This window comes from Aptenodytes forsteri, unplaced genomic scaffold (assembly GCF_000699145.1).
Source record: "Aptenodytes forsteri isolate BGI_AS27 unplaced genomic scaffold, ASM69914v1 Scaffold945, whole genome shotgun sequence".
Taxonomy (NCBI): domain Eukaryota; kingdom Metazoa; phylum Chordata; class Aves; order Sphenisciformes; family Spheniscidae; genus Aptenodytes; species Aptenodytes forsteri.
The window spans coordinates 98,809-122,081 of record NW_008794950.1 but is presented as its reverse complement, the minus strand read 5'-3'; the positions used below and the strand labels follow the sequence as shown (position 1 = coordinate 122,081).

The window sequence follows — 23,273 nt, the reverse complement described above, 5'->3', positions numbered from 1 at the left end:
GGCTCAGGGGGGATCTTATCACTGTATATAAATGCCTGAAGGGAGGGTGTAAAGACAGAGCCAGGCTCTTTTCAGTGGTGGCCTGTGACAGGACAAGAGGCGATGGGCACAAACTGAAACACAGGAGGTTCCCTCTGAACACAAGGAAACGGTTTTTCACTGTGAGCACTGCAACAAGCTGTCCAGAGATGTTGCGGAGTCTCCGTCCCTAGAGATATTCAAAAGCCATCAGGACATAGTCCTGGGCAGCTGGCTCTAGGTGCCCCTGCTTGAGCAGGGGGGTTGGACCAGATGACCTCCAGAGATCCCTTCCAACCTCAACCATTCTATGATGCTATGATTCTAATTCACACATACATATTTTTCCTCCTTTCTATAGGGAATTTTTGCTTTAGTTAGTCAAAGATTTTAAACCTTATTTAAAATAATTTACATATTGAGGGTCGTGAGTTCATGTCTCTAATAAGCTCACCTTGGGTTCTGACATTGCTTTCAATAAGGGTTTTTAATTTTTTTTTTAAAGAGGTTCAAATATGATTTTATAAGTTTACACTGTTGGAAGTCAGTTGTGTTTTTTCTGTGGACATAAGTTAATAATTGAATTATATTTTATTTATAAGCTGGGTGTCATTGCAGGCAACAGCTGCAAACTCAGGCCAAGCTGGTCTTGGAAGAAAACGGATTGTTGATGGAGCAACTAGAAATTCAACAAGCTAAAACAAAAGACAGTCACAGACAACATGTTCAAGAAGGTAAAGTGCTTGAGTTGCTAGTCGTTTGAACTACACCAAAGATGCTACTGCAGGTTTATTTTTTTGTTTGTTTGTGGGGGTTTCTTTGTTTTGGTGGGGTTTTTTGGGTTCTGGGATTTTTCTGCAGCTTCATATATGCCTACAAAGCATCGCTGAATGCAGGTAACATTAATACGAGATCAAGCTCTGGATGTCAACTGATACTAAAAAGAAATGTCAGTATCACCTATTGACACTATACAGCGTACTCCATTTTGACTTGCTTCCTCTGAAAAAGTAGTAAGAACTGTTAAACAGCAACACACTCATTTTCATAATTTAAGAGCACTTTAAACTTTACAGGTTGGTATTTGTGAGGTATTTGCTTATTTAAATGTTCAATTTAGAATTTGTAGGGGGGGGTTTAATTTTCTGCTTTGTCACCAATATTTATCGCTTAATAAAAATATAGTTAATTATATCATCAGTACCAGTATTTGATTTTACACTTTTATAATTTGATACTGCTTAAATTTACAGGTATTTGCTTATTTAAATGTTCAATTTAGAATTTGTAGGGGGGGGTTTAATTTTCTGCTGTGTCACCAATATTTATCGCTTAATAAAAATATAGTTAATTATATCATCAGTACCAGTATTTTTTTACACTTTAATTATATCATCAGTACCAGTATTTGATTTTACACTTTTATAATTTGATACTGCTTAAATTTACATGCATCTTCAAGTAATAATCTGCTATCTATTGCTGTTTTATCAGAGGTTTGTATTTGCTTGAATTCAGAACACTTGATATTCCTTATCTTGCTTGTAAATATTATTTCTTGACCAAGTTTAATTTTTCTGCTGATAGTTATTTTTTGGATCGGCAGATTCCTCTGGATATTTCTTGTTAATAGCCTTCTGACTGGATAATAGAAAGAACAAGCATGTTATAGTTTAAAATCCCAAAACTGAAAGTAAGATTTCTTAGTGAAGTTTAAAAAGCAAGACTGAATCTTAATTCACAGATTAGGATATTCTGAAAAACATTTAAGTATGTGCTATTAACATAAGTCGCTGATAAGAATCGTTTCCTTACGTGAACCTACACAGCAAAACTCCAATTCTGATTTTTTTTTTTAATTCATCTGCCACCTAATTCCATAAATACTTCCTTTCTGCTTTTAAAGTTTCTGAGTTTCTTGTTTAGAGTTTTCTGTCTCTACATCCATCTGTGTTTAGAAGATAACAACTCATCATGTACCAGGCCAAAGGCCAGACAATACCCCAAAATCAGGTTTTCCTCTTTCCAAGTCTCAAAATAGCTTGATCTGGTGTGAGTTGTCAGAACACCCCTAGTAAACACTGATGGATTTTTGTTATCTATTGCTGGAGTTCTCCCAAGGAAACAAGAGCCCTGATCTTCCATTCAGTTCCTACAGCTGTTTCGGCAGTGTATCCAGTGACTGAAATACATCCTACAGGAAGAACTCAGAGATCACTGAACAGAAACTAGGCAGTCTATAGATGTGTGCCCTACCTACTAGGCTACAAAAGTCACGTTTTGTTTTAGGTTCTTTTCCTGAATTAGTAAAATCTGAATCAGAGGATTTTTCAGAATAAAATGACATTTCAGTGAGCAAATAACTTATAGCCCTGAAAAGAAGTAGTCTTGAAGTTTTTGGCACTTTTCCAAAACAACTTGAGACAGCAAAAAAAAAATCCAAACTGTTCAAAACAAACTGACAAATCCACTGTTACGTAATGCTATGAACAACTAGGAATTAACATATTACTCGTTTAGTTGGAGTTTCACTAGGTGATTGAATTAGTTCTGCTGTACCCAGCTGTGGTTTTTTCCTCCCAAAAGCTTCAAAATTGACCAAACAGATAATAATCTTAGAAGATAAGAAACAGAGTCAAGAAGAAGAGCTAGCAGAGTACCAGAAGCAGTTGGAAGCTTTGCGTTCTACTTGTGAAGAGCTGAAAGCCAAACTGGATAGCAGAATAGCAGCAGAGGAGCACTTTGCTTTGGTGAATGATTTAAAAAGGTATGAGTTTACGTACGGTGCACAAACAATTCTGCAAAGCATTCACATGAACAGATCCGCATACACATCACTCTGTAGGTAGGAGGTGAGTGGAAACTTACGCTGGTAACCTATGAAGGTAACTACCAAAGTACAAAGAAAGGTAAAGAAATATTTCAAAAATACTGTCTCGCTTTTTATAGACAATTAAAATTGCAGAAGGAAATCCCAGCTCTAGAGACATCGGTAGAAGTGTTTCCACCATAGAGTACGTACTGCTAATGTACCTTTTTAAACAGTAGAAGAGGAGGCATTAAAAATAGGATTTTTGTCAAATCTAGTTACTTCTATCAACAGTGTATATAAATGTTCTCATTCTTTTGTTCCCATCTTTGGGAAAATGTCTGAAGGATCCTGAAATTCTAAACTAAAAATACTGTTTCTCCAGTCTTTACAATGTGGAAATAACACAAAACAACAAAGTGCTGTCATGCAGTACAGTCTGTAAAGTAATGTTTTTCTAAAGACATTCTGTAAATTTGTTTGCTTTCAAGCCTAGGATAGTGCAAGTTACTGTTTCTTGGTACAGTGCCTTCCTGAGAAGTTCTCAGAGCTTTTTTGGCATTGCTAGTAATTTCTTTGAAAAAAACCAATTAGGAAGGGAATACATTTGGACTATATAGGATATTTTTATAATTTAAACTCTCTCAAGTGCAGTCAGGATGAATTATTTGAATAATTCTGTTTGTATTATGCTTTATTCATGATTTGATATGTCATGAGGTTGTAATACCGCTCTGATGTCACCACTGAACATTAAGCATTCTCAATGTATCTTTTTCATACCTTCAACATAGGTATCTTAGGGTAACTTAGCTTTTTAGTGAAGCAGGTCTATACATGACGCCTGTTCTACGCTGTTGGTTTTTGCAGCCATTTACAACAGGAACAGGAGAAAAAGCGCTGTGAGGTGGAAAATCTAGTAGGAAAGATAGCATCACTGCAAGCTCAAAACAAGAAACTGCTTTTAGAGAAAAATACCTTCATGGCTGACAACAAGATCCTGGAAGCTGAGATGGAAATGACACAAAAGACAAACAGGTCATATCACATTCTCATTTTCTTATGTAGATATACTTACATTTCTAAAAATAACAGCAGAAATATCTCTAAAAATATTGTCTGATATGCCAGAGTGTGTAATTTCTACCTACTACAGAAAAAACATGTTTCCTAAAGTCATCTTTGTCACATTTAAGGCCTGGTCGTAAAGTAACTTTGCTAAGCTTTATATGTTTTCATGCACACTTTTCTATGTCTACGTGCAAATTAAGAATATATCTTTAATGCTAGTAGTTAGCTATAGTAATTAATAATTTGTGTACTCACCTGAAGAATAGGGTATTACACGCTTTGCAGACCTTCTCATGCATCCGAGTGGTTCCGAGTTGGGCTCACAATACTTCAAAAAGTAAAAACAATAATATTGTTATATTTCTTAAGAAATACGAGCTTGTAGCCATTGCACAAATTGTTCTTTTGAATCATTGTTGCTGTTGTTATTCACACAACATATTGTAAAGAAAAAAAGCCCCAAAAAGTGGGAAATGATACTTTCAGCGCTGCAGATATTTTGAGCCAATGCATCTTTAATAGTATATTTGATTGTTGGAGACTTGTACAAGTTGATTTGCACATGCAATGCAAGTTCTTTTAATGCCATTATTAATTCCCAATCTGAAAATTTTCCTTTTTCTGTAATTTTATAGGAGATTAAAGAAGAAAATAGGTCTTTTGAAACTGCAGTTGGAGGAAGCAATGGAAAAAGAAGTTGCAGCCCATCACTATCTAACAAATCTTATTGGTTTGGTGGAGAAGATAGCTCGGGAGCGTGATCATCTTATTTTTTTGGTAATTACCTTTAAATAATTAATACGACTTAATTGATATTTCACGCACTTATCCTGCTAGCACAACTTATTGTTAATTTGCATTATCAAAAAAGAAAGCTATAAATAGCTAAATCCTTAAACTGAAATTAAGTAGACTTTTGTAAATAGGACAGGAGCAGCAAAAGATTATTTTCTAGAAGAGTGGTTAAAAGCAACTACCCTAATTTCTGGAGATAACGTAATTAAGCCTTAACTCACAGCAGCATTAGGATCTGCAATGGTATATATCAAGTTTAAAAGAATTTTTTAATCTGATTTTAGAGACTGGCTTCAATTGTTGAAGCTACATGTATTAAAAATAGCACACAATCATAAATTTTCCATACATGTTTCTGGATCTTAAGGTAAGCTATTAACCTCGAAGTGATCTGTATGGACCTTCTACTGTGGAAGCACATGCACGTTATTGCTCCTTTTTGGTGAGCAGTCATTTTGACAGGCTGGTTGAGAGTTTTGGAACAACTTCTGTTTAGTGGAAGTGTCTGGCATGGAAGTTACTGGGCTTTTTATAGGCACACTTTGTTTCCTTTACAAGATCTTGGACAAAGTTTCAATTTTACATATTGGTACTCTGTCTTCAAATTGGTCCTGGAAACCATTTCACAAAACTTTGTTAAAATAAAGCTTCTTTTGCCTCTGTTGTTCAAGTCGTAGACAAAGGTTGTCATCAGTGTTGGGTAAAAAGATTCTGTAGCCGTTAATTCCTAATTGTAGAAGAGGAGCTATGGTGACCCAACTCAAATCCTTGTCCACTGCAAACTGGACTTTAGGATTGTGAAACTAGGCACAATAAATGTCTCCTAGGAATTAGGGGAACTGGTTCTTATCTCTCAATCTCTGGTATATCTACTTTCAAATATTCAGCATACCGCAATAGAAATACCACAGAGATCCAGAATTACCTGTAAGTACAAGGTGTACCATTTGGCTTAATAATACTCTAGTAGATGTTCAGAATACTTCTAGCAGTAAAAGCCTGTTTCAGAAAGAACGATGTCTTAACATAACCTTAATTGCCACAAGGTAGTATAAACCCTATCTTTGCAAGTGTGCAGTATTTGACATCATATTCTTCCCTTCTGAAACCTGCACCTGAAAGTACACACTAGAAAATCAAGTTTCATGCCTGTGCAAAAAGCTCAGAGTGGGTCTGTGGAAAGCAGCCCAAAATGCAGTCAACTATGGCCAGTCTTTCTTTAGATGGGTATAAACTGATCCAGCAATTAGAAACCAGTCCTGTCATGCAAAACAGAATTTCTGTCTTCCTTTTGGATCACATTCTCTTGTGTATGTATATGAAGATGATACATACTTACTTGCTGTCCATTATTTCTCCATCTTGTGGCTTAGATACTAAACAGTGCACAAGTCTTGCTTTTTTTTTTTTTTGTTATAAATTCACTGTGTCTGGGCTGATAGCAGAGATGCTCTGAGACAAACTTTTCTACTGGAATAGTCTAGTATCAGTAAAATCTTTAAATATCCAGTTTACTTTGCTGCCTGGTAGAGCTGAATCAGAACAACCTGTTCCTACTTTTAATCACTGAACTTAAAACCTACCTTGGCAAAAAGTTAGACTGCAGGTATCTTGTAGTCAGGTAATCTGATAAGGTTGTCTAATGGGAAGGCCTAGAAAACAAAAATGTTTAACTAGAGCCAGACCCTAATGATTATGAAGAGCCACTACTGAGCATGACGTATAATTAAAAAAGTATTATCATGCCCCCCACCTCAAAATTCACTAATGTCAGGTTTATTTACTCAGTTCAGCTACTGCTATTTACCCTAGCTTTAATCTTTTTTAATTCACTAAATGAATTAAAGCGTTAAAATTCATTTTATGCAGATTTAATCCAGAAGGACAGGGACAGCAGAAAGGGTACAGCACTCTAAGAAATTAGCCTATATTCTTCCTTAATGAGACTTAAAAAAAAAATCCGTAGTAACCACATCTCCACAAAAATAAATGGATAGTCTTAAATTTACTGTTTCCAGGAACAGTACTGATAAAGCCAGTAAAACAGAGCAGCAAATTTTTTTAAAACAATTTTGATAGTGCAACACTGATGATGAACTGTAGTTAGCAGCTGTCAAAATGATTCTTTTATTGTATTGTATGATTCAGCTACCACACAGTAAATCAGAATGTCACTGACTGAGCACGAAGCTTACAAACTCCAGCAATACTAGTTAATTTTTACTTCTGTGAAAGGAGATGTGTCTCTGGAATGATACGGGTAGTTCAAGGAGGTCAGACATTGCTGATTCTAAAACCTGGTTATTTCTCTCTTGAATGCTTTCAGTGGACTTAATTTTAAAACTGTAAGAGGTTTCAACTGTTATTTCATTGTTTACAGCTTATGCAGTTTTTGTTGTGTTTACTTTTTATATCTGAGAGAGAATGTTGTGCTTTTGAAATGATGGCAACAGCCATAAGACAGAAGCGTTTCAGAAGTCACATGTCAGATTCCTTGCCTGAACCCCTGCCAATTTCAAGGGCTCTTTTGAGAGCAGACTACTAAGTCTGACCCAGAAGGATGAGTCTCATGCATACAAATGGGATCCCTACATATACATACATACATCCATCTGTAGAAAAATATGCAGAATTGGTTGGGTTTACAGTATCACTAGCTATGATCCTTTAGAATAAAACTGTTTCAAGGTATTAGTTTGTTAGATAGTATTTGCAGTCAGTTGACAAATTATTAATTAGCCATTATTAGAATAATTTTTAAGATTCTTTTTCCATCTTGGTTCTTCAGACTACTGGAGCTTAAAACAGAATAGCTTTGTCTTCCTCAGTGTATGTATTTTGTCTGCCCTAAAGTAGTGATTACATTAAGTTGTGTATACTATATGTTTGCAGGCCAAATGTTTGGAAAATGAGAATCATGGTGTTCTCAACAAAATAGTAGAAGGCAGTCTACGCTTAGGAAAATTGGAAGAAAAAGTTAAGGCAAGCAGTATTTCTAAGCTAAACATTATGTAAAAACATTTTGGTTTTTTAAATGAGAAAAGTCAGTAGTTAATCTGTGTCAGTGTTTTTACAAAAGACTTACAGATTATTTTATAAAGAGTTTTTAAAAAGCAAAATAGATCATCATTATAATTTTCACAAATATCTTTTTCCATTGTGTTTGTACATTGCATGTCTGCCAGGTCATTGCACTTACATCATTACCTGGAGAATTATGACTAGTTGTAAAAATAATTAAAAATTATACTTTATTTGTATTTCATTTTACTCTGTAGTGTAGCCCAGTTTTTCTCTCTTCTACTTTTCTGAGGTTGTACTCATGTTTCAACTTGAAGTCCAGTACAATTACATTTGGAAGAATGAAAAACATATCTCGAGTGTACAGTTATCCTCTAGTGCTTTCATATGGCCATAGGGTAGGAGGTTTAGAAACACAGAGGATGTTCAAACATCTAGCCTAATTAGAGAATACATTATAGGTTATCTTTACAACTGTCTAAACAAATACAAGTGCGTAATTGCAGTATAACAGCGTATAGCGTGAAATACATTTGAAACTTCTATGTTTTAACGTCTTTGGTGCCACAGTAATTGCTTTTACTGTAAACTCAAAAAAGGAAGGAGAAGGATAGCTAGCATATTTGCTTCTATATATAGAAGGTAACATATATTACTTTCAAAAGCTGTTTTGTACTAAGTCAAGTTTGTGCAGTTTACCCAAAAGCAGAGAGTCTCCATACGTTGCACTTTTCCAGTCGAGACCAACACTGCTATTCCTGCATCAAATGACACAAACACGCACCACTATGTTAACAGAGACCAGCTCCTTCTGCAATTCCCTTGTAAGGATCAACACAGCCCAGGAATTAGCAACAAAGAAAATAAACCAAATCGTAGATGTAAAGAGAGAGCAGTAACCTGAAAAATAGCTAGAATTTGTAAGGAATCCTTCATAAGATAACTAAATGCATGAAACACTACTGTAAAAGAACTCTCTAATTATACTAATACAGCTATAAAGTTTTTAGCCATTTTTCACCCTCACTCATGTCTGTCTAAATTTAGAAAACATCCTCCCTACCAAGAAAGTGGCTTGTATTCTTCTTAAATACAGATTTTCTGCAATTTAATAGATCTGTGACTACTATAAGAGATAGAGAAGAGACTGGCATAAACTTAAGAATATTTATATGCAGTACATGCTGTGAATTTTAAGTGCAAAACCAAATAAAATTAAAAAATCCTTCTTACCCCATCAACTGTTAATGGAAATGAGAAAAAAGAGCCTGTAAATAAAGTTCTTAAATATTGCTGTTTCTATTTAGTGAAAGTAGGACTAATCTACTTGCAAAACTTTTTTGTTCTTAATTTTTGTCAGTGAAGCAGTCAGTCAACAAACACCTTAAAATATCATCTACTTTTTGGTTATCATATTAATTGAGCTTTCCAAAAGCTAGTATAATTTCTTTCTTTGCTGAAAACACCTTAATTTCTTAAACACCTCCAGCCAGGTAATCCACTTTTCTAAATAGAAGCTTTATTAATTTGTTCTCTTCAGTGATTTATGGAAAGTTATGGGTTGTGGTTTTTTGTTTTACAGATAAAAAAAAAATTCATAAGTCTAAATACGTTGTCAAGTTTTTAGTTTGGTTCTTTTTAGTCACGAGACTTTTTTAATCCCAATGTGTAATGCAGTTCCTCAAACAGGACTGGCCATATTGCACACACTGCTTTTTCAGGTCCTGCTGATAAAAATTCAGGTGAATGTGGAAAGACAAAAGGATTCTTCACTTGGAAGATACATGTTTGCCTTCACAGTTCATGCACAGCTCTAACAACCGTGAAACTTGAACAGCATCTTACTTTAAGATTACATACTTCCTACTTAGTTGAATGAGATGGGCTGGAGGTCTCATTAGTCTGATTATATCATCTGGAGTAATACTATTATCAGCTGCTTCAGGAAATCACAAATTGGGTGACTGCCCTGTATGTTGAGTTACAGGATAAACCTCTTATGAGGTTTTTAGGTGTAATCTGTCTACAGTGATAATAGTATTTAAAAAGCATTCATTTTTCTCAAAGGGTGATATGACCATTGGTAACGCGAGTGTTACACTATTTCTTATCTTAGAAAAGGGTGTTTTGCATTAGCTTTTAGCCATCTTCAGCTATTTCAGTGAGATACAAGATAAGAAATACAAATTATATCCTATGAATTAGAGCATACAGTCCTCGGGTTATGATGAGAGAAAAGCTTCTAGCTAACAGGTTTGAGTTATTTACAAGTGCCTACAATGTGACTCTGTATTTTCTACTTTTTAGACATAACCAGGTATCTTAGGTTTACCTTTTGGTGAATTCGTTGCCTCATATCTCAGCAGGCACAGGCTCATCCAAAACCATGTTAAAGGTCAGATGCACTGTGTGTGTGTCAAAAGATTCTCTGGGGCTTCTTTCACATCACTGCAAATGTTGTTTGAGGGGAGGAAAGAAGGAAGGCTAGGTGGGACAGCCATTCTTCACTGGAAACCACTGGCACATACCCCATGGCCAGTGGTTGTCTGAAAAGCTGCAATTCCATTCCCTTTAGATTGCTTCCCTCTGAAGTCAGGTCATTTGTGCTTTTTGCACATAAAAGTGGGATCTGGTCTTCTGGTCCGGAGTTGTTCTTTTTAGTGAATTCTTTTGGAGAAAGTAAATGAACAAAATTCCTGTTGTTTTTGTTTTTCATTAAGAAACCTCAAAATAAATCAAGATCTGGCAGATCTGTTATTAAACAGAGAATCACTGTGAAAGTCTTTAAGTAACAGGTTATTGCTAAAATAAAACCCAAAACCACGCAGATATTTATATACACAGCTTTATTACATATTTTAAACTGTGTATGCTTAAGTTAGGTAGCAAATTAAAAGTTATTCTCTTTTATAAATACCCATTTTTAGTTTGGGACTTAGCAATTACTGTAAACAAACTTTATAAAGTCATTCACTGTGCAAAATGTTTTGTAGGTTATCAGTGTAACCATACGAAATTCAGAAAATAACAGTAGAGCAGTATCAAATAGGTTGAATACAAATATTCAGAAAAATAAATCATTTTTGCACAGAAACTATGTTAAGGAAACAAAAATTCTGTTCATTTCTACTTTTATATACTTTGGGTAGGTAATTTTTCAGGCATACTGGATCATGAAAAATATTAAAGCTTACTTAAAAACATCTTTAATTGGCCCTTTAAGATTCAGCTACAAGCTTCTTTGTCATAATTCTCATAACTCAAAACTTTTCTGAAAAATCTGATTGTGGAGCAGAATATTTAATGCAACTTTGTTTCCGTTTGACATCAGAAAAGATTTGACTCAAACCTGAACTAGCTTACAATGGGACTCTCGTTTTTAAACAGGTTACACACAGAGCATTTCTGATCTCCATCTGTTTTTAAAAACAGTGACAATGTATTTGATAAAAACAGGGTGTGTTCGGTTTTTTTTAAATAATAAATAACCTTCAAATATCTGTTCTAATCGCAGTTAATGAGATAGTGGTCTAAACTTAAGGAACGGGGATAGTAGCCTTCATCTTTTTAGTAAAAGAAAAAACACAACAATAGCATCTTGTCATTTTGCCAGTATTCACATAAGTTATTGTGGTTTAACAAAAATATATATATGTCATACTACACGCATTTTTAACAGTCCATAAAGGTTAAAGTCTGCGATTAAGTTGTTTTATGGTTCAGTTAAAAATTTACCAATTGATAAAACACTGCGTATCATCAGCTTTGTGAAGAGCAGTCACAAATTCCGTGGCAGAGGCACTGGCAGAAGATATACACGAGACATACAGTTAGGCTGGAGGGAACAAAACTCACACACACAACACCTAGAGTCACTTTCTTAATCACTAGTAAAATAGATCCCAAGAGGGAGGAAACTAAAGTAACGAAATCCGAGCAGCCATACCAGTATTCTGGGTACATGCTTGCATAGCTTTGAAAAGAGATCTTGGTCCAGCTGACTCCTAGAACTTGGAGATACTGACTCAGTGCCATGGTCAGCATAATAATCGGAGGCAGTACCTTGACTGGAAGTCCTTGGGGAGTCTCTGTACTTCCATAATTGTAATTACTAAGCAGTTTGATGATCCATGGGAAGAACTTGAGGAAGCCAGATTTTTTGGTGTTAAAACTACTTCTTTACAGTCAGAAGTCCATGCTGTTTTGTCTTTTAATATGAGCTTGAGAAGATGCACAAAATTATTCTTTGCATCATGACCATCGTATAATAGCAGATGATTTTATTTAAACCTTTTAAGTTTCACGTCTCTTTTATAGAGATTGTAAGCATAATTGAAAAAAAGGAAGATCTCTGAATCAGAACATGAGAGTAGCAGATTAACCCTTCTGCCTTAATTTTTATCATATATTGTTGTGGTTTAACCTCAGTCGGCAACCGAGTACCACACAGCCGCACGCTCACTCCTCCCCCCCTGCCCCGGTGGGATGGAGGAGAGAATTGGAAGAGTAGAAGTGAGAAAAACTCGTGGGTTGCCAAAGGAACAGGGGTTAAAGTAAGTCCCCCTTGCCCCTATTCATCCCACACACTGTTAGCATCAGTGTAGGTGGCTGTCTCCTCCTTACATGCAAACTTTGAGCAAAACCAACCAAACAAAACACCCCACAGAACTACTTTTTTTCCAAGATTATTTAATTATCTGGTAGGATAACATCTGATAGCATACGCACCCGTATTTTTGTCCCAAATTACCAAATTACCAATTGGGAAATGCAAGGGCCCAGGTAGTACAGCATATAATACTGCAACACCTATTTTCCCTTCATTCCAGGACACGTTCAAGATCTTTCAGACTTTGTGATGTTAGCTGAAGTATACAAAGAATCCCTAAATGAGCCTTGTAAGTATATGTCACTATTTTGTATACTAGGTAGCTTATTCCCCAGAGTTAACGGTGTTTGCATAGGAAACAGGAATTATAACGAAAATTGAAGGAAAACGCATTCATCTTACCGATAAGGAAACATCATTAGAAACAAGTATTCTTTCCCCCAAGTTTTCTTTTCACACACCTGCAATGGTCCATACACACAGGAGAGAGAGACATGCCCAAATTTACTCTGGCTTTTGTCTGAAACTGTTTCAGTTTCCTCATACTTCTCTATCTACTCAGTCATAACTGTGAACTTTGGTAGATTATTTGTGTACTTTGCCACTCATACAAAAGTACTGCTACAAATCCGAGAAGAGATGAATATCCCATCATTTTGGCCATGTATCTCAGGCATTCTGAACCACCTGCTGAGTAGAACCTATCTTTCCATCATTACTACAAAATCATCCATTCCCAAGGTCTCTCTAACGAGCCCAGGAAAAAAGGGTCCTCTTAGGAGACTAGACAGAATGATAGCACAGTGCCTACCCTGTGTGACTGTGTGTGGCTTGTTTTGAGCATATGGAGTAGTATCATAAAATTTTTTACTAAAACCTACTGCTTGCTAACCTATTTTAGTGTATTCATTTTAGAGGTATTTTCCAATATGCTTTAGGCAGCCACAGACACTGCCTCTATCACAGCAGATTAATTTTTCCTTGCTTCATCTAAATCACTGTGCTTAACTCTTGAGTGATGTCTGTGAGGATGACCAGCAGCTAGAAGTCACCTTTGATCTCCACAGAAACATGCTTTCATCTCTGCCAAGTGGCTTTTGTGAGCATAGTTTGCTCTTTCCCTCTCCATCACCGTCATAACAGACCTCTGGTTTTCCAGACATTATCCTGAACTATAACTGTGGTAGAGAGTCATATAATGATGACAAACCCCAAAGGTTAACCAACATCCAAAGCTGCAGAAAAGTTAACCCCTCTAAGGATTTTAAGAATTCCCCTACCTATTTCTAGAGTTGAGCAAAGGCATAAGCCCTTAAAAAAAAAAAAGCTTATATAAATATACTTTTTTTTCTCCCTGTATGCTGATCTTTAAGGATGATTATTTTAGTTCAAGTTTTGTGTGTTGGTTCCTTAAACTTTCTAAAAAGAACAACCACTCACAGGTAAAGATCCTAAAGGAAAATTTTTTAAGCACAGACAGCAGTTTTATGAACTCAAATTCTTCTTCAAAAAAAGTAGTGCTAGGTTCCTGCTAGAATATTTTTTGGGGTTTCCAAGCCAAATAATAGATTTAGATTGACAATTTCTGAATAAGAACAAATGACCCCACTAAGCCCCTCTGAAGTACACTTGATAGCCAAAATAGTTTGCAGAGAAACTAGAATCACCTTAACATTCTATGTAGAAAGTTCCAAATTAGTAACTAGATACCAAAGTGATGAGTTAGATTAAAGCCTCAAATTTGTCACAACAACAAACTAAAAAGTCACGTTTTCTACAGCAGGATTTTGCATAATTACAGTTCCTTACAGGAATGGAATTTGGGGTGGGGGTGGTGTATATGCCGGTGGGTGGGTGGATGGTGGGTTTTTTTTTTTTAACAACCCTTCAGTTGTACAATAGCAACTACAGAAATTTGATCTGATTGCTATTGATGTGTGACCTCTAAAATAAGAGATTGCACATGACGGCTGATGATTAAATGTATGTATTTTTAATGGATTTTTTTTTTTCCCAAAGTATTAACCTACCACATCTGAGATCTATTTGTACTTCTTTGAGGTAGAAGAAACTGCATACATCAGAAAGTTTAGCAAGTTACTTTGTTACTAGAAGTTGACGAGAAGGAGGCTAGAAAATCTCTGCCAGGAGAGCGGTGGCATGTTACAAAGTAATGGAATTAAGAGTAAACATTTAGCATCATTTAAGTACCTTTTAAAATTTCAGGTTAAGTGTTTTGAACCTTTTAGGATAAACCTGCAATATAACGAGAACAAATATTTCCTAAATATTGGGCTTGTGGCATCAAGGCAACATTTGAGTTATTCATCTGTCCTACTATTGTAGCAGTGCTCTGTTTCAGAAAATTAATAAAACTAAGTCACTTGCTGTGTTGCTCAGAAAATGGAAATTCAGCATTGCCAAATCTTCCCTCAGCTCTCAGAAGCTTGCTATTACAAGGGAAAACCCCAATTTCTTAAAAAGAAGTTTCTTCCCTTCCTGGTTATAGAGATTTTTAAAATTTGACAAGTTCAACCTACAAGTTCAAAAACCAGGGGGGAGATTAAACAAGTAAACTCGAGGCTTCTCCTGTATTTATGCAAGTTCTGTTCTATATGGGAATAGAATATTTCATCATACCCCTCTTTAGCATCGGAGAAGAGAATTAAGATAGAAATAGGTTAAAGATAAATAAGTTAAAGAAATAGAATAAGATAAGAATAGGTTGAAGAATAGAGTAAGATAAAAATAAGGAAATATCCTGTATAAAGTGATTTCTCTGGTGAGCTAAAAATTTTAAGATAATTCCAGCTTTGAATTTATTTCACAGTATTGGATTAGTTTGCAAAGTGTTTCATGTTCATGGTGTTCATGAATAAAGTAAGACTCAAGTAATAGAAATTTCAATTTCCTTTTCTTGTATCAATTTTATCTTATGTCTCTAAAATACAAAGTAAATTCTGTTTATCTAATACTAGATTATTTTTTGACAAAGCAGGTCCTGTACACACAAAACTATCTCATACCTTTGGACACATAGTTTTAGAGTTTCTCCAGCATAAACAGCTTTTCCCTTTTTAATTGATTTCCCAACTGTTTACCCTTCACCTGTGTGCCACTATCAATCGGCAAATAAGGAAGCTTATTTACTGTGGCACATAATAGCACAGCTACAGCTGAACCTTTTCTTCACTTTGTTGGCTTTTGAATTTAAAAGTTTCTACATTTTGCCCACATCCTTTTCGCAGAGACTGAACAGAGTTTTTAAGAAACAGAAACAAATCCCTAACAGACCAGAAATCTAGTGTTTGTGAGGAATTGGTTTTTGTATTAACACCACAATACTGTCTGACAAAAGACACTCTTTCACTAAAACTTCCGACTATATAGGCTGTCGCTTTTCATCTGTCACATCCACTTTTACTGGGAAGGTTATAGGTCTAATCATTGTCCTTGTCTACTACTAAAAAGGGACTTCCCCCCCCAGTATATGACTTGTAACACAGCCCAGAAGTTAATTGTCTGTGACCTTAATTAATGTATTTTAGAAGTTTTCAGTTGCTGTGGGAGACAATTGGCAATGTTCCATAGCACCCAATAAAAATTTCATCAGGGTTCCCATTACAGGGCTATTCTGTCAGGATCAGAATTATGACACTTTTTCTAGAGACAGTGAGACAATTTTCTTCAGATGGTACTTTGATTGATCTCTTTTGGAAGGGACGATACTAATTTTTACTGGTAAAGGATAGGAGAAAAACAATACATGATTGACAGAAAATAGCTTTGTTGCCTCACCAAGGATCTTGGGACCAGACCATCACATGTATCATGGCCAGCAGCCTACGTTTGTAGAAATGATGTTTTGTTGGCTCTCTATCCAGAATGCTCCAATTTCCAGTTTGTAGTTCAGTACATGAGGTGTAAAAGAACTACGGTGCCCAGGAGCATACCTTCCTGAAACTACTTTAGGAGACTGTAAATTATGTCCTCTTCAGTACCAGCTGCTGCATCCATGATCATTCCTCACCTTGGGTGCTTACTATATACCTGTGACCCCATGACCTTGGGCAGACTACCCTTTATCAGCTCTAGAGAAAAATATTACCACTTCCAGCTATGTGTTATCACATTTCTTCCTGAAAATTGTTGTGCCCGCCAGTCTGTTTACTGCTACCTGCTTCACTTCAGAGAAAATTAATAGGAGGTTGTCTTGAACAATTGAAAGGTAGTAGCCTGCTGTGAAGGATCAGTAAGCACCAGCAGCTGTGCGTGTCAGCGTGCACAGAACGACCCCAACCTGGTCTGGCTCCCACAGGCGAGTATGGAGCAGTCTAGGCCCTCTTCACCCATCCTGCTGAAGTTCTGCTGAGATAGCTTATGCATTTTAAATAGACTTAGTTATAATCAATCATAGGAGCAAGATCAGAACTATGTATCCCTCATATCTAGTTTGATGCCCTAATATTAGGTCAGAAAACGGTGCACTTTTGCCCTTTGTGCCCCACTGATTTTACAACCATTCTGCACATGTGACACAGCTTCAGTTGGCAAATGAAGAGCAGGCGTGCCAAGCCATGAGAGGCAGCTATGGGATATGTAGGAGCCGCAGGCTTGAACCATCTCAGGCAGCATGCAGCTTAAAACACAGACCTCCCAGCAGCTGGATGATCAATGACCACTAGAAAAAAAAATGGATTTCACCAATACTATTGACTGCTTTCTTTATGAGCCTTTTATGCGTTAAAAAGAGAGAGGAAGTTCTGTCTAGTTCTCCGAAATAATTATAGGCATCTGCCCTAAAGAAATCACTTTGGGTTTCGGGTCCGGAACTGGAGGAGGCATTTACTGACAGAGGTGAAAGTTCAGCTGTTTTCCTGCACTTCCTCTAGGCTAGCTCTAAGCAACCCTCCACTCAGAAGGAACACGTTTACCTTTATCCTCCCATAGCGTTACAAGCGCAAGCATCTAGCTCTGCATTTTGAAGACTTCTCTGGGAATCCAAAAAGTTGAGTGATGTGACTGGTTAACTTGCAGGCTTCTAATTCTCTTCTTAGAACTGACAGGGAAAAGCTAGGAAAAAAACCACACAGACTATGAAAGTCAGCCTTAAATATTGAATGACTAACATTCTAGGTAAATATTATTATTTATCACTATCCTATTACCTCCAGAAAATGAAACTCCAAAATGATGGATTTTACAAGAGCTGAAGAGGAAACAGTTTGTGGAAAGGATTATACAGCTTGCAGCACATACCTAAAAATGCCCCCTTTTTTTTTTTCTTCCTCCAAAAGGCATACTCAGACTTTCTGCTCTGATTCAGATGAAGTTAAAACCTTAGTGGTTAACACCTTAGATAAAACTTTATATTAGCAAGACAGAAATACCAGTATTTTCAAAGCTTCACTAAATAGACTGCAGTTTTATTAAAGGAGGTGCTTCCATCCCCAAACTCCATCCTATAGCCTATATCAAGCATCACATTCTGCAGATACAGTAACAGTTTAAGCATTCTGTTTGTAATCATGAGAAAAAAGCTACTATTGGATAATACCTGTTTTTGTCAAGAGTAGCAGCATGTAGAAATGTGTAATAATACACAAGCCATGTTTCTCAATTCCTCACGTGCTTATGTAATTTAATGGGGATGTTATTTCAGAAAGCAAAATCACTTTGTACAAAAAGGATTTCTTGTTTTTGAGATTAGAACAAAATATATTTGGTTATTAGTGCCAATAAGCAAAAAATCACTTGCAGTTCACTGAGCAAAAGGAACTATTACGTGAAGCAGCAAGATATTTTAAAACATGAAGCCACTCTTTTCTTCCTCTTAGTATTAAGATCAAACAACTAACAGAACACAAACACTTTTTCATGGTATGCATTGATAAATATGACTGTTGGACAAGTGGTAAGCAACGTGCTGTGAAGTGTAGCTTTGCATCCTGGAAAACAAACCCTTTTTTTGCAGCTAAATCTTTTCACTCTTAAGACAAACACACGGTATGGTATTCACTGTACACACTAGTTTTATATGCAGAACAAAGTACAAGCGTAATACCTTCAAATTAACAAATAGGTAAAAAAAACCCCCAACATAATGCAACCTACCTGACATATTGAAGCAAGGCAGCACTGATGTAAAGCTTAAACTGCAAATTAGTATCTCTAGCTATTTCTTTTGTTGGTAGTGAGTTGTCCCTATTTCTCCTATAATCACATTTTTCCTATTATCTTTAACCCTTACAGGTGTATAAAAAGAAAGCAGCTGGGAAGCTTGGAGATATCAGTCTCAAGATGACTGAGCAGGAGAAAGAATTTGCCGGGAAGACTGCTCAGTACCACCAAGAAATGCAGCACCTCCAGCGCCTGCTGCAAGAGAAACAGGAAACCCTCGATGAAGTGCTGCAGCAGAAAAGGTAAGTCAGTCACAGGCAGAAGCAATCCAACTAGATCTGACAGGTGAAAGGGGTGCAGGGAGGCGGGGGGCGGGGGGGCGCCGCCCCCCAGCCGCAGGCTCTTGTTTTTCATCAGAGCCTCATACGGTATATTCGAGGTATCTTTTCTCACTCAGGTTTTAGCTATGCTGAAAATGCTGAAACGCTCCTCTTAATTCCCAGCTCCAAGAAAGACTTTTTGAAGGAGGCAGTCATCCTTCTGGATGACTACTACTGTTCTTAAGACGACTTCTTAAGAAGAGTATCAATCTGAGCCTAGTCTTTGATGATTTGGGGGGGGTCTATAAATCATCAAGATACACGTTAATTATTTAATAGCATTTTCTACTGAAGGCTGAACACTTTTCCCTCCGCACCCCTCAAGAGTTTTCAGAATAGTAGGAAATTAAAGGAATCTAATGAGTACACATATGATGGGTTTCCTTTTGAATCTGCCTTACTGTTCTGCTAATAAGTGACTTAGATTGGCTACATGCAGAATAAAAAGAAGAAAGATAATTTAACAGATTTAATACAACATTATGACTGTCAGTGTTGAAATATCCTTTTGATACAGAGTCCTTTAAAGGTATTTTTCCCCTCTGGTAGTGGAAAGCTTCATAGCACATTCACATTATCAGCATACAGGAAAAACTTGTTACAACTGAAGACAGGTAATTAAGCAGTCATTTTGCAAGTCATCTCTGCCATTGTGAAATAACAAAATTTAAAGACAATAGAAAAACAGGGCTTGTATCATCTGCCTTGTATCAGCACAGTTCCTCTCAATTCCTTTATACAGTGCTATTAAACAGGTGTGAGTAGCTGGGAATTGTACAAAGGACATCCCACTAACCTCCAAAATTTGCATGAGAAAACAGTATTTTGACTATTCCACATTTCTCTAGAAATAGTTATTCAGGATTTTTAACTAATTAAGTGCCTTTCATACCTCTGGCCTCATGTTACCATTTTTTACAGTAGAGAACAGCTAGTTAAATAAAGAGGGTTTTTTTCAGTGTAGGATAGAGCATAGTTCAAAGTCCCATAATATGGCTCATTCAAAATTTACCTTTCTCGCCCCAAAGTAGGTAAATGAGATTATGTAACATAGCCATGTCAAATAATTAATTACACTTTCCATACAGTGTACTAAACCACTTTTTCCTCTTCAGTCTGAATTGACTCATTTTTCCTTCAGTAAGCACACAAAATTAATACTTGCAGCTAACGTTTTAAGAAGCAAGATCTGGACCTGGAACTACACCACAGTATTCCATTTAACAATGTGATGATGAAGAAAAACGGTTTATAGAAACAAGCACAAGATGAACCTCACAAAGAGACGTCTTGCATTTCTGTAGTCTCCTACATTAATGAACAGTGTAACTGGTGACTGCCTTTTTCTGGTGGTAGTTAAGCCTCAATATTAGAGTATAATATAATGAACACAATTCAAAGTAAAAAATAATTTTTATGTTCATCTTTCGAGTTGTATTTTGGTTTATCTCATCAGCCACTATTTTCCTTCAGTAACTACATTAAAAAATCTAGATAAAAAATGAAATGTCACCGAGAACTCAGCTGAATTCTACACCTATGTAAGAAAGAATATATTTTCATTCTTATAAAACAGAATCAATAAAACCAACTAACACCATGGCTGACGCTGTTCATATAAACTAGTTTCCTCATGTTCCTTTATTAACCTCAAATATTGTGGTAATATAAAGTAGTTTCCCAATACGTATGTACTCTGTTATGCCTATCTGCCAGAAATTAAACGTGTATATTGGTCAGCTTTGTGTATTTCCGGTTTTATAAGGCTTATTATTTTCTCTCTCCCTTCCCTCCACACAGTCACAGGAGTAAGTAAGGGAAAATTATTTGTAGTGTAGATGTTGCTAGTCATCTGTAGCTTAGCAACCGGAATCACCAGTGCCAGGATGGTACCAAACATTTACATTTCTTTCCACTAGCTGTGTTTACAGAGTAAGTTTATAGTCCAGAAAACTGTCTAGCTGATAATGTTTCAATTCAAAATACCTGTACAAACATTAAGGTAAGCGCATACAATAAATATATTGTACATTAGATTCTCTAATTTCAGTGTTTAAGTAATGAAAATCAAAGTAGCGTGCCGCATTTTAAGCGGGAAAGCCAGTTTAATTTAAAATTTAGCTGAAGGTATGCTGACTATTTGCATAGCTGATTTTGTATTTTATTAAAGTTTCAATTTCTCTTTAGGAAGACTTTAAAAACAAATTAAGCTATTTTAAAGGCGCTGATCACAGTCAGTCTAGTGAAGAGCACTGTAAGTAGGTAAAGACAGAAAACTTTTTCATATAATTGCTTGTGCTCTTGCATTTAGTTTTATAACAGTGGAGTTAGGAAATCATAGCAAGCCTGACTTAGCTGCTGCCATGAAATCCTTTATCATAGAAATTTACGGTACCTCTTGTTGGTGGCAAGTTTTCTTGTAAAACAAGGGAAGATACCACCTCAGGTCTGGAAACAGCGCCTTCCTTTCAGCGAGGCACTGCATCAGCGATAAACAGTTCCACATTATTAATCTGACTAGGGCTATAGCAAACCTGGCTGGTGGCAGGTCAGGACCCTCTTACGGTGGCACACTGCACAGTACCAGCGTGCCCAGAGGTAGAGTTACTGCAGATCACGGCGTGTTCAAAAGTAACGTTTGTTTAGACATTTGCACAGTAGCGATACTCACGTGCTTCCTCGTTTTCGTTTCTTCTCTCATCATTCTGTTTTTAACAAGTCTACATCCAAACTATCATGGGCTAACATAAAACGTAACAAAGGTGACTTTCCTTTGAAATTGTCTCCCCTCCTGCATCATCTTTCACCTGGTGACAAAAATCAGGGTTTGCGCTACTTACCCATTGCGTCCAAGGGAACAGAATTTTTCCATTTGGTTTTCAAAAAGAAATGCATACAAACATAACTGTTCTTTTGATAAATAAAAGCTTTTAAAGCTTCTAAAGATAGGCAAATGTTACCTTCCTAGAAGCTGCTCTGTAGAGCCTGATCAATAATTACAGCCTTTGCAAGAGAATATTGGAAATTCACAGCAACCTTTTGCCTAAAGCAACTGACGAGAAAGCGGTATCATTTTCTGTTCTTCAGGCAGCTGATAATCATAATGACATTTTTATTGTTTACAAAGTAATCTTGTTATCACACACCTTCCTTAAATGAAATACATTGCATGTTTCAGCTATAAACAAAGTTGTTAATGTGGTTCTAGGGTGGAAAACCAGGTTCGTAAATGCCTCAAGTCTTATTTCACAGGACACTTACCTTTATGGGTTTTCTAGGTTACAGTGTGTTTCCTAAGTCTTCTGCAGAGGAACAGTACTTGGAGATAGTTACAGCTGCTGTACTTTGGATGTTAAATGCAGGTTTGAAAGCCATAGTAATGAAACTGCCTTAGACTGTCCTCAGAAGAGGGTCAACGGTCGAAAAGCTTCGCAGCCATGCACAGGCAAGGGAGAGGAGCTGTCTTGCCTGTAAGGTTACATATAAAATTGTAACCACAATAAAAATTGTTCATCTTTGTGATAAGGATTATTTAAATAAACTGTCACAGGATAGATGAAAATTAATTCTTGAGCCAGCAGCCCAAATAAGATTCTCAGAGATTAAGGCTGAATGAATTTAGTTCACCGAGGGCAGAAAGCTCTGTCTTTTGTAAAGAAGAATCTGCTTCTGTTAACTTTTTCGTCCTCAAACATCAGTACAGCATTGGCATTTTGCTTACTCTCCACAAGATATAAACCTTTACATTTTGGCTAGCTTAGGGGCTGAATGGAATTTTTATTTTTACTCATTGAAGTAACAACAGCCTACATTTATGAGAAACTTAATGCTTTTTGCCTAAATACATCTGGAAACGGGACACATTTACTACCGAGTACGTATCCAGTTTTAAATGCCAAGTGACAAAGACTTGTATTTGAAGAGGTGAACCAGCTGCTATGGGCACGACGGAATAGCAAGGGTTGCCTATTAGGCTGTGATCTGTATAGGGTAATGTCACAGTAGTCATAGTCAAGGATAGTAATGCTTTGCAGAGCTTGAGGGAATTTCTGGTGAGATCCAGAAAAATGTAAGAGAAGGGTAGTGAGAGCCATTGCCCAGGGAGGTAGGAGCAAGGAAATTTTGGTGTTGAGAAAAAAGTACAGACCATCAGCAGCTACGGTAACCAAGCTGCTATGTAATTAGAGTTCCTAAGACAGTGTCCTGGTTTCGGCAGGGATAGAGTTAATTTCCTTTCTAGTAGCTGGTACAGTGCTGTGTTTTGGATTTGGGATGAGAACAATGTTGATAACACACTGATGTTTTAGTTGTTGCTAGGTAATGCTTACACTAGCCAAGGACTTTTTAGTTTTCCATGCTCTACTGACTGAGAAGGCTGGAGGTGCACAAGGAGCTGGGAGGGGGCACAGCCAGGACAGCTGACCCCAACTGGCCAAAGGGACATTCCATA

At 36.6% G+C, this 23,273-nt stretch overlaps 1 protein-coding gene across 2 annotated transcripts in view; it reads left to right on the top strand.

Moving 5' to 3' along the window:
• Positions 1-23,273, top strand: part of CEP89 (centrosomal protein 89) — a 48,089-nt gene that overhangs the window by 16,661 nt on the left and 8,155 nt on the right. For both annotated transcript variants that reach the window (XM_019471014.1, XM_009275269.2), the window contains 6 exons: positions 637-752; positions 2,605-2,785; positions 3,698-3,865; positions 4,534-4,675; positions 7,586-7,675; positions 18,576-18,745. In XM_019471014.1, the coding sequence (XP_019326559.1) occupies positions 637-752; positions 2,605-2,785; positions 3,698-3,865; positions 4,534-4,675; positions 7,586-7,675; positions 18,576-18,745 (867 nt within the window). The remainder of the gene's footprint in view (positions 1-636; positions 753-2,604; positions 2,786-3,697; positions 3,866-4,533; positions 4,676-7,585; positions 7,676-18,575; positions 18,746-23,273) is intronic.